General features: G+C 46.3%; 1 protein-coding gene across 4 annotated transcripts in view; it reads left to right on the top strand.

The window, feature by feature from the left end:
- Positions 1-12,289, top strand: part of Vstm4 (V-set and transmembrane domain containing 4) — an 88,759-nt gene that overhangs the window by 71,691 nt on the left and 4,779 nt on the right. Inside the window, exons 8-9 of one of the 4 annotated variants that reach the window (XR_002819296.1) lie at positions 6,782-7,136; positions 7,281-7,631. The exons of 1 other annotated variant lie outside the window; for it this stretch is intronic. Coding sequence is in view for 2 of the 3 variants with exons in the window: in XM_023707257.1 (XP_023563025.1) it covers positions 11,317-11,421 (105 nt within the window). In the remaining variant the exon portion in view is untranslated. Of the gene's footprint in view, positions 1-6,781; positions 7,220-7,280; positions 7,632-11,316; positions 11,438-12,289 lie in introns of those variants that run through there. 2 more of the 4 variants (XM_023707257.1, XM_023707258.1) reach the window with 2 other exon arrangements.

The following is a 12,289-nucleotide window of genomic DNA, read 5'->3' as shown; positions in this document are numbered from 1 at the left end:
TGTAGCCCTATCCTTGCCCTCTGGGCAGTGCTTGCCCTCACAGTGCAACGCTTTGATAAGGTGGCTGAGGCAGCCCAGGTTCCCTCAGAGCTAAGTCTTGGCCAGACCCCCTCCTCTCGCAGAAACCCAAGGATAGAAGTTCTCAGAATGGACAGAGAGGCCGTGGTTCTTCCCAGTAGCCTGGGGAGCCTCTGTCTTGGGATCCTGCCTCTCCAGGCTCAGCTGGAGGCTGTGGAGAGTCAGCCCCTGCTGGGCCTCCAGGCCTCCTGCCTGAGGCCCTGGCTGGGCAGGAGCCCCTCCCTGGCCTTGATGTGCCATGCAGGCTGCACAGGCGGACCAGGAAGAGCTTGTTCTAAGCCATGGCAACAAAGGCTCAGAGGCTCACTCAACTCCAGTGAGAGAATTCTGACAAGATTTTAATAATAACCCAAATCCCAGCAAAATTATTTCCAGAGGACACGCATTTCAGGTTTCTTGAAAGATGTTTATACTAAGCCGGAGAATTTCTCTTGTTGTTAATGTGCTAGAACTGGTTTGAGTTAAATTTTACATGAAAAGGATATATTAACCTGCATAAAATATGTTCATAATCTCAATTTAAAATTAAAAAGAAGGGAAAAATTCACAACCACATATACAATATATCGCCTGAGTAAAAGCCTTGGGAAAAAACAAAAACTTTGCTGGTACCACGCCGGCGCCATTTGTGTAGAGATTAAAATTCTATGCCCCCCTTGGTGCCCATGCACATCCCGTTACTGTCACAGGGAGTTATGTGTGTGACAGCAGGGAAGGAGGGGTAAGCAGAAGTCGTTTGGTTTCATGTGCCTCTTCCGGGCCAAGAGAAAGGCTCCGGAGCAGCCACGCACCGGAAGTGTTAAGATCAGGCAGCTGAGAATTTCCCACGCTGGGGAACCTGGTTCCTACGCACAGAGGTGTTCTCACCAGCCCTCTGCTGCCTGGCAGGTGCCGTGGATGCCCAACAGAGTGGGGTTTCTCAGCGATGCCAAGGCCCACAGTGACTGACTGGGGGCTGATGTTGGTGAAGATGGGCTGCATGCATTCTCTTAAGACCTGGTACGCACTGAGAGCTGACTTGAAGGCTCGTTTTTGGAGACAGTGAGCATCCTACCGCAGCAGTGCCACAGGCTGCCTCACTGTCCTGAAAGGAAAGTGGCCTTGTGGTCGAGCAGGGAGGTGGCTTTGGGGCAGAGCCCCCGGGCCTGGGTGCTTCCCTGCCCTCTGCATTGCTGACATATCTGAATCCCCCTCTTACCTCCACTTGCTCTTTCCCCTGGGAGCCCTGGAGCCACCAACAGGTAGCAGGTGGCAGGTGACAGGTGGCAGAAAAGAGCTGGGCCACCAGATGGTCTAGGCAGAAGGCAGGTGTGGACCCTCTGCAGGGCTGCTGTGTGACCTCTTCCAGCCACCAGGGGGCCTGGCAGCCCTACCCTGGGGCGGCCAGTCCCTGGCATCTGCAGGGAGGTCCCTCTCTGCAGAGCCGGAGCTTGTCTTCCAGCTCAGCTTGGCTGATTTGCTGCTTTTATTGGGCACTTCATTTCTGGGATCATTGCACTGTGGGGAAATTTTTTTAGAAAACTTTTCCCTCTATTTTATTTTTGTAATCTAGTGAAACAATATCATTTCTGCTCACATTTGATTTTTTTAAGACTATTTCATTTAAAACCCCAGCTTTGAACACAGAGTTCTTCACGGTTGTTATTAAAAGACTTCTTCAATCTCAAATGGAGAATACTGGTGATGAGGTGCCATTTTCGGAAAGAGAAAGAAAGTGTCATCATATCCACATCAAACTAGACATGTGGTGTATCAGGGAGAAAATTGCTGCATGAAATTATGAGTTCCCAATGAGGGTGCATTCAGGGTTTTTTTTTTTTTTCCTTAACCAGGTGAAATTCTAGGTCATTATTATAACTTTCTAAAGCTAAATTTATAAATTGTCAAGGAGCAGATATGTTGACCAAAGACAAAAGCATGCCACTTCATGAATCAATCAACAGGGAAGGCGCTGCTAGAAAGGTGAAGGGACAAAGGGCAACGCGGTGATTTGTTTCCATTGCTCACACTCGTCGGTGTTCATTGCACAGCTGAGCAGCTTGCCCACCTCTGGGCAGGGTTGGGTCTTCACCTTTGGTTTGCACCCAGTACACCCGGCCAGGGACCTGCCACTACTGTAATGGTGGTGATAGTGATCATGAGGGTGACAGTGGTGATGGAGACTGTTATGATGGTGGTGACAGTGGTCACGCTGCTGCTGCTGCTGCTGAAGTTGCCAGCGGCAGTGGTGATGGGGGTAGTGATAATGCACATATATGGGTGGCACTCTCAGCATGCAAACGCTGTCTAAGCTTACCAGTAGGAGCGTTCATTTAACTTGGGGACAACCCTCCTTGTCGCCATTTCTCAGAAGTGACACACTAGGAAGATAAAAACCTGATATTAACAGTGTCATCATTTCGTTCATTAGCCTCTGTACTGTGGACACATAGGCTGTTGCAATTTCTCACCATTAGGATGAATGCTCTAGTGAGTGACCTTTCTCGTGTAACTTTATTGAATGAGGTTCTGTAGGGGAGGTTTTCAGGTGCAGAATTATATGCAGGTATCCCCTTATTTTTGATTTGGATAGATTTTGTGCACTCACTTTCCAAAAACCTTTTCCTATTTTTCTCCCACTAACAAAAGATAGATGCCACCCTTTCTTCATGTCCTCCCTAGGGTATGACATTTATCTATCCATCTATCCATTCATCCATCTGTTCATCCATCCATCTATTAACTTATCTCTGATTCTGTAGATTGCCCATCTGTCCCTATTTTATTTTTTTTTCATAATTTTATTGATAAACAAATAGCAATGAGACAGTTTCAAATCAAATCGCTAGGACAGTTTCAATAACCAACACAGTGCATATATTCTTCTTAGTGGTTAATTGCTGTACAAGATGTGGACCTGAGATCCTATTTACAAACACCATTAGAACAAATCATTCTATTCATTAGGGTTAGGGTTTTTAAACTGGTGAACTAAAAGCCACATACATGTTGTATGTGACACACAGCATGACTCAGGGCTCCTACTTCTTCTTAGAGTGTCATCACAGACCCTTAGAGAGATGGAAGGGGAGAAAAGTGTTCCTGGAGAGAGTGTCTCCCATACTTCCAGAAGTCAGGGCTAGCGACAGGGGATTTCCCATAGCAAGACCAGCCTGGTTTTCCTTCGTGGTGTCTCATTCGTTAGAATGAGTGCTGTGTGCCTACTCCGTGTCTCCTGAGTCACAAGGGCTTCTAGGAGCTCAGGTCAGTGGTGTGCTCCAGCCCTCTCTGGCCACTGGACGTATGTTTGTGTCAAGGGAATATTAGGAGCCATTGTCACATTCTAGAGGGGTGTCCAAGCCATGAGTGAGCCCTTGGGAGACTAAGCAGGACTTCCTGCTCAGAGGAGCCCCACCTCTGATGGGGGAGCAGAAGCCTGACCCAATGAGGGACAAAGGCACTGCATGGGAGAAGGTTTTGCCTGACACGTGGTAGGTAGCCAATGAGGCGGATCCCAGGTGAGTCCCAGACACACCCAGGGCAGCTGGCTAGTGCACTGGTCCTTGACAGAGGTATGTGGAATGGGCTGAGGACCAAGCTGGAGAAGGATCATCTTGAGACCCTGGAAAGGACCTTCTCTAAGCAAGAGGAGACACCACGGAAGCATTTAGCACAGGACAGTGAATGGTGGGATCTGACTTTTTTTTTTTTTTTTTAACCATGTAGAGGGTTTGGGCCGGAGAGATAGCTCAGCAGCATAAGCACCTGCTCACAAGAAGAAGGTCCCAAGTTTGATTTCTGGTATCATAAAGTAAATAAAAGTGCAAAAAAAATGCTCATGACCATTTAAAGGATTCATCTTCCCTACTATTAAAGACTGGATTTTTGTGGCCCGGTCCAAACCCAAGAAGGACCCCTTGGCTCCTGACAATCCCATTCCCAAAAGCATCTGCAAGTGTCTTCTCTCTGCTTCTAAATATTTCAATGGAATCAGTTGTGAAAATACTCACAATTGAGTATACAATAATGGCCATAGTACTACTAAGTGAGTGCATATACAACATTTGCCACTGATCAGGTGGCTCTCTAAGGGCATTACATTTATTAACATGTCTGTGCCTTGGAGCAACCCTTAGGAAGGGCTCCTAGTATGAGACCTACATTGCAGATGAGGGAATGGCCACAGAGAGGTTGCGCCATGAGCCTGACCCTTGCACAGTCTGATTAGCCGAGGAGAACAGTAAAGGTTGCAGTTGGTCAGCAGCCGAAGCATTCTGCAGTTTCCAGAATCTCAGAGCCTTCCCCTCCTTGAAGTAGGTAACCAAACTCTCTTTCTAAGCAAAAACCATCTTGACTGATGCAACCAGTAAGAGGCTTTTGGAGGCCAGCTGGGAACTCCTCCTGGGGAGGAGAAAATGAACAGTGGTGTTAGAACTTGTAGCCACAGATGGCTTTATATATCAGGATGGATCCTTGTGACACAATTAGCTCTGATCACAATTCTGCTTCCAAGTATGAAGTGCATTGGTAAAGCTGAAGGCGACCATCTGATCGGCTTGATGACTTGCACCACCTTGAGCTAGCAGCTTCCAGGGATGTCATCCTGCATCCCAAGACATCCCACCTGGACCTGTCACTTGCTGTCATGCCAAGCTCATCCTGAGGATGTGCTTTGCTGAGGCTCCATGACCCATCTGGACCGAGGGGCTGACGTGAGCTTGTTCTGCTAGGGTTTCCCAGTGAGCTCAGCTCTCCAGGCTGTGGATGCTGGGACAAGATGCTGAGAGCAGACCTCCACCAGAGCCTTCTCCAGTTCTGGATCTTTTCTGTCCTGCCCTTGTCATACCTCCTATTGCATTACTGGATACTGGGTGACCACACAGAGGCTTAGCAATATCTCCCAAGGATTAGTGATGGCAGAAACCACAGAGCAAGGGGGCTATTCGGTGTCTCAGAGGGTGGTGGGGATGGAGCATTGTCAAAAAAAACCCTAAGCTGGCTGTCCCAGTTGACAGGAGCAACTGAATTTTATCCCTCACCTCTGAGGTTCTATTTGGGGCCACAGTCCACCAGGAGCTCTGGCTCTAGCCCCATAGGTAATACCAGTAGATTCTCCTGGCTTCTGCCTCCAGAGCCTGAGGTCCTAGTGGAAAAGACCGTTGCTCCAAGGAAATGGTGAGCGTTGGCCTGATGATGAGCTCCACCAGGGAGGTCCTTTGGATTTCTCCCATCTAACCCTGTGCCTCACTCACATTTCTACTGAACCAGATAGCAGGCAACTCCCAGCAGGGCTTTGTTACCACCCCACATCCAGCTGGCCCGGGCAGACCCGGAAGTCCCGTCAGCTGCACATCCCACTCTGGCTAGAGCTATGTTGTTCCTTCTTGGGCTGGGGTTGGGAACGTGAGGCTGGTGGAGGTGTGTCAGGTCCAGAAGGCATCTCAGTGAGGCTCCGTGAATCTCAGTGGCATCCCCTCATGTCTGCCTTTGAGATTTCTTGAGTTCTATGGCTGCCCAGGTCCTCCATCCCTCACACTCAGGATGAGCTGGCTCCCTCTCCCCTGCCATTTTGGTCAGAGCTCATGCCACGTGCTGAGTGCTGTGACCCTGTCCCAGACTTCGTGATGTGTGACAAAGACCCTTTCCTGTTTTCCCATTGAGGTTGGCCTTCTTGATCTGGATTTGTGCTGACATTTGTCCCATCCAAGCAGAGTCATACACTTTGCAGGCACCTGTAAACACAGATGCTGCCCTTGAGCCAGCAGAGATGGGACCCCACAGGACCCACAGGCTCTGAATCCAGACCCAGTGAGCCGTCAAATAACCTGATCAAGTGTTCTGTCTGTCTGAGCCTGATGGCACCTCTGAGAAGAGAATGTGACCCTTGGACCCACCTCAGGGTCAAAACCAGAACCTACCAAGGTGGTGACAGTCAGGTAACATCCCTGAGTTCTGCTCTCAGAAGCCTAATTCCCAGTCCCTGTGCTTCTACCTTCCAAATCCACTCTGAATCAGATTTCTTTCATGGTTTCCATTCTTTATTTTTATTTAGCATGCACATCAGAGAGTTCCACTTCCTCTCTTCATAATATGTTTAAATATAAATAAGCACACTAGCCGGCAGACCCATGGAGCCCAAATGAAGTCAACTTCATGTCCAAGTCATGTAGATTCCAACCTACTGAATTGGGACCACGACATACTTTTGCTTCTCAAGTCTGGACCCACAAGAGTCACAAGGCTCACAGAATAAATACCCTCTACCTCCTTGGTGACAAGAACCAGGTGCAGGGCTACTGTTTGGGGAGAGCTTGTTTTACCAGTTATTTCTCTGATGAATAAAAAATGACCACTTCCTGCGAGGAGCAGTCATTCTACCCTGATCTTTCTCCTCCCCACTGGGGCAAATAGGTTCCTGAAAGTGCAGCTCTGTAGCCCTGGGGCTGAGCCTGTGTGGCTCCAAGGTGATGTTAGCATAAGCATCCCGCACCCTGGGATTGATCCTGCGCATGGTAATGGTATTACTCGACTGAACTTTTGACACAGGGGAGCGTGCAGCACCAGCAAATTGCATTTTTTCTTTTATTTCTGCAAACTTAATTCAACTTGCACATCCAACTGTGATCTCTATGAAAATGTCCTTTGGAAGGAGTCTGCATATGAGAAGAATGGTAAATCCTACTTTCTCTCCCTCATCCTCCCTCCTCTCTCTCTTCTCCAACAGGAATGTGAACTTCAGGTTAAATCATGGAAACCCACCGCAAAATCAAATGCTCAGAAAGTGCCCGCAGCAGCCTGAATTTTGGGATCTGTGGGATTGGTCTTACTAATGTCAGGTGAATCTGGCCACCTTTCCCATTGGTGTACTTTTCAAGGTTATCACTCAAATGGGAGGAAGGGAGAGCTTAACACAAGAGGTGGGAGGACCAGCCTGTAGCACCTGTGGCCGCAGCACCTCACCTTTGGCAGGACAAAAGGCTGGGGTGCTGCTCAGGCCACCCGGAGTGTTGCTGACTGCAAACAGGCATCATTATACCTGGAGTTTGGGGGCTCACTTTGCCTTCATCATCCTGCTCTCAGTAAGTGCGGGTGAGCACTTGAGCTCAAGTCTAGGACGGGCAAGTCCAGGAGAATGTGGAGCCGTTAGTACCCCCTGTGTAGTGAGTGAGGAGACTGTGGTGCTAGCGCTTTGGCTTTCTTAGGCAGTCCGTGTGTACCTGCAGGATGACCCGGCAGGCCCACTCCAGGACAACCCGGGTCATGATCAGGAAGCTGACTGTGCAGCTGCGACCCCCTGCAGTGAACTGCTCCCTCTGCAGTAAAGGGGTAAAAACTGCCCCCAACAAGCTGGGTTCACCCAGCAGGGAGGTACACTGAGTGAAGAAGCCAGGTCCTAGAGAGTCTTTTCTGTGATGTCAGCGAAGAAACAAAGCCGTGGTGACTGCCGACAGGTCCCTGGTTACCAGAGCTGAGCGATGGAGTGAAAGGTAGATGCAGAGCGGTGGCCTGAGCAAGGAACACAGAGCACCTGTGTCCTGAACGCTGTCCTGGTTAGACCTCTGCACATGCAGAAAACTCACAGAACTGCACACCTACAGAGCTGGTTTCACCTGAGATCACCTAAACAAGTATTTTTAAAACTTCTCATCATTCATTGAATGACTGGGCAGGAGGCAGGAGAACCACGTGGGCTGCACATGCACACCTGTGTGGGCACATGCACATGACATGTGTTCATGGGCACATGCGCTCAGACGTGCCTGTGATAGGGGCAGTGCACATTGTACACCTTTGAGACAAAGCTCAATAGCATGCTTAGCATGTTCCTAGATTTTATTTTATTTGTTCATTTTTGAGGCTGAGATCTCATTGTTACCAGGCTGGCTCTGAGCTCCTGGACTCAAGATTCTCCTGCCTCAGCCTTTTGAGTGCTGGGACGACAGGCATGTGCCATGAAGCCCAGCTAGAGTTTACTGTATTTATGTAAATAAATTAATTCGTAATAGTTTAGTATGTCACCCCTTTGCTCCTTTTTTATTTTAATGTATTTGGCTGTTATAGGGTCTCACTGCGCAGCTCAGATTCATAGTGATCTTCCTATTTGCAGCCTCCCCAGTGCTGGGATTACAGGTGTACGCCACTATGCCCCCAGACTGCCACCCTGCCCCTAAACTCTGTGACTGGCTCAGTCTACCCTGGAGGCAGGGCTGGCCCAGCATGTGGTGCAGGAGATCCAGCAGTGGTCCCTGTACTTGCTTGAGCTTGCCTAAGCAGGTACTTTATTCCACTGAGCTATCTCATCAGCCCCACCCCTTTGTTCCTTGTCAATTGCCTATTTCCATGCTGACTCATGAGAGAAAGAAGAAGCTGAAGAGCCCCTCTTGAGTGCCAGCAACTCACAAGGCACAACCAGGACTTCCTGGCATGAATTCAGAGTCCTATACACCACTCTCCAGCTCTAGGACTGCCATGGACACTGGGAGCAATTTCCGAGCTTCACACTCAGTCGAGTTAGTCTGGTTGATATGGTGATGAACTTTCCTGGGCTGAAATGTAAGACTTCTCAGGTCCCTCCTTAGCTTTGCCCCTCACACCGACTGCTTCAGCCACTGTGCCCTGCTTCCAGCTCCTGGTTTATCACAGGGCTTAGTGGCCCTCCTGGTGTGCCAAAAACTGTCTAAACTGCTTCTCAGTGGTACCTCAGCCTTCCACCAGAACATCAGTGCAGTTTGGTGAAAAGTAGTAAAAAGCATTCATTGGCCATTAGGAATTTATTTCCAGTTAAACAAGCTAGGCAATGTAATTAAGCTCATGTTTGATGACTCTAGCCAAAAGGTGCCTGCCAGAGAAAGAGTAGGTCCTTTAAAGATGCCCAGGGCTGACATTAGGCATCTCCTGTTGGAAGCTGTGTACACTTCGCACCCCGAGCCTCCTCTATGCAGCTTCATATCTTCAATCAAATTATTACATTCCAGAAATATGCATAAGGGAAATGATTGTACACATTTTATGGTGGGTTGTTGCTTGTAGCAGTAATTGAAGTACCTTTTCTACTTATGAAAGTACTAATTTTATTTGTTTTTATTGCTTTTCTAGATGCAATTATTTATTTAGTGTGCTTTGGCTTTATTAAATTATGTTTACTATAGGAACATCATAAAAATGTATGAAAACAACACATCAGCCACACCAGCCTGGTGACCCGTATGGAGAAAGCTAGTGTTATTTTTCATATCCAAACGTAATGAAATAACTTAAGAATAAACAGATAATCTACACTAGCAAACAATGCAATTTCAAGGTAATGCAATAAAACACCTGGACAATATGATTTCATAAATCTTGGCTCTAAAATTTACATGAGGTGGGTTTTGGGGGCTTATTTGAGGACACATGGCATTTCTAAATGGAATCATTATAATCTGAAATGTAATTAAACTGAAAGGCAAAGAATGTCAACAGGGATTTTGTTGGCTGGTAAGATATGGATGGCAAGGCTTGCAGTGTCAAAAGACAATCGGCAACTCTCATCTTGTCTAAAAGTCAACTTAAACCTTGAATATGGCTAACGTGTTGTTCAAGTCACTGGGCAATACCCTGGGCTGGAGGTGCAGCTGGACAGCAGATCCCGTTCTCTTTCTCCCCCACCCCACGCTCCTAGCCTCTTGCCTCCCATCCTGTACGCCTTGCTTGGTCTTCTTGACAGCACTCAGTTTTTCTCTGATTTGCCTCTCAGGTGGACTTAAGCCTTCCACTGAAGCATCAATACAAAGAAAGGTAGTTGGACACAATTTTTTTAAAAAAGGTAAAAAATAAAACAACAACTACCATCACCAAAGCAAAGACAGGGCTGGCAGGTAGCTCAGCGGACTAAAGCGCCTGCTTAGGCAGGCTCAGGGACTGGGTTCAATCCCCAGCATGCAGTGCCGGCTCCTCCCCTGGGGTGCGCTGAGATGACAATTGAGACTGGCATGGTGACGTACACCTGTAATCCCAGTGCTTGGGAGGCCGAAAACAGGAGGATCACTAGGAGTCGGAGCTGTGTAGTGAGACCCTGCACTAAATATATATATTTTAAAAGTAAAGATAAAAAAGCAAACCAAAAAACTTTATATCTGATATATAGTTTATAGAGACCAGAGCTGATTACATGAAAATGATTATAAATGAAAGACCACTTTATTTTTTTCATTATGACTTTAAATGAATGTACTGTTCAAGTGTACACACTTACTTTAAAATCCAAACATATCAATAAATGTATGTCATAAACCATGACTGCCCCTCTGTGTCACTTACTTACTGTCACTGATGAGACACAGTACCCAACACTCCAAATTGAGGGAGGAAAGTTTTGTTTAGCTCGCAGTTTGTAGAGGCTTCCATCTGGAGCAGATGGCTTTAAGGCAGAGTGGCATGTGGCACAGGGCACCGAGGCTGCAGAAGGCAGCAAACACAAGAGCAAAAGGGGGAGAGCCAGCCTCTTTTCTTCCCTTGCCTTGTATTTAGGCTCCCACCCTGAGGGCAGGTGCAGCGCTCACCCCGCTCCCTGCCCTCCTCCTGCACAGGCTCAGGATGTTCCCAAACTGAGGACTCTGGTCCCTGCTGAGTCACTTAAACTTCTGAACTTCTCAAGCTGACACAAAGTATCAGCCATTACAACCTGTGAAGGAGCCATGATTAATGGATTCCATTTGCTAACTAGTTTCTGAGGATCCCCGCGGTTTTCTAAGTATGTAATTGGTGTGTAGACGTAATTGTTCACATTACGTCTACCACACATGCACGTGTGTTTGCCCCAAGGATAGTAAGAGGCGTGGTGAAGGCAGAGCCCTACATTCTGCTTGTAGACGGTGCCACACGTTCCATTACCTAAATGCCTGGCTTCCTGTTGATGCCCTTTTCAGTTTCCAGTGTTTTGTGTATGCCGGGAAACATTCCCAGCAAGGATATGTTGGGGAGGACTTTTTAGCTGGGGCAAGATTTAAATTCTGTTATGTTTGGCGACTTGAATGACAGATGAGTATCACTGAGGGCGGCTTAGAATTGTGGTTCTCTCAGGCTAAGCCAGGCTGCAGCTTGTTTTATCTGGGAGGGGAACTGTGGCCCTTCTCAGATGTGACCGCCTGGCGACCGCTGCTGTCCTCTACGTGGCTTCCAGTGGAATCTTCGCCACCACCTCTGCTTCTTTGCATGACCCTTTGATCAGAGCTTTGAATACTTTCTCCATTTGTTCAGCTGTGATTTGGCTGTCTTTAGAACTCTGTTGCATCTCTGGTACATTCATGTACATTATTTTCCTATTGCTTCTGGATTTTGTGCCGTGCTTTAAAATATATCCAATACTCTGGACCGAGGAGCTAGCTCAGTGGCAGAAGCACCTTCCTCGCAAGCACAAGGTCCTGAGTTTGATACCCAGTACTACAAAGTAAGTAAGTAAATAAATGAATAAATACATAAAATATTTTCAATACTTAAGAATTTAAAAAATCCCACATATTCTTCAAATATTTTTAGGGGTTTATATTCTACATGAAGATTTTTAATTCATTTGGAATTTTTCTGGGTATAAAGAATGATATAGGTGTATGATTTTATTTTTCTCATATGGCTTCCCCAAAAATATTTAGATTAATTTTCATACTTTTTCACCAATCATATGGCTATTCATCTGTACTTATTGCAGTTTTTAAATTAGTTCAGTTATGTATTATATTTTTAAAATCCTGACTTATTCTTTTTAATAGTATTTCTCAATCATGTTAAAATATACATCTATGACTACATCATTCAAAAATTGTTTTTAACAAAAACGCATTTAAAATTTTATTAAATGCCATTCTAGCAACTATAATCATATGGTTTTGTCTTTTAATATTTTACTCTTATGAATTATATTAATAGATTTTTCTAATATTGAAACATGTTTGCATTCCTGGAATAAAATCAACTTGAATATGATTATCTCTTAATGCAGTTCTTCATTTTCTCTGAATAAATTTGACCTAAACTTTATTTTAATAAATTATCTTTTTCTCAAATATGTGAACTTTTTCTTCCCTTCTTGTGGTCTGGACCAACTTAATTACATTAAAATTGTCCCCTAAAGGAATTTCTTTTAGAAATTCTACAAGACTGCCAGCCTGGTACTATTAGCAGACAGCTCTTCTTTCCTTCCTTCCTTCCTTCCTTCCTTCCTTCCTTCCTTCCTTCCTTCCTTCCTTCCTTCCTT

Source organism: Octodon degus, unplaced genomic scaffold (assembly GCF_000260255.1).
Source record: "Octodon degus isolate 3935 unplaced genomic scaffold, OctDeg1.0 scaffold00285, whole genome shotgun sequence".
NCBI classification, from domain to species: domain Eukaryota; kingdom Metazoa; phylum Chordata; class Mammalia; order Rodentia; family Octodontidae; genus Octodon; species Octodon degus.
This window is presented reverse-complemented; position numbering and strand designations above follow the sequence as displayed.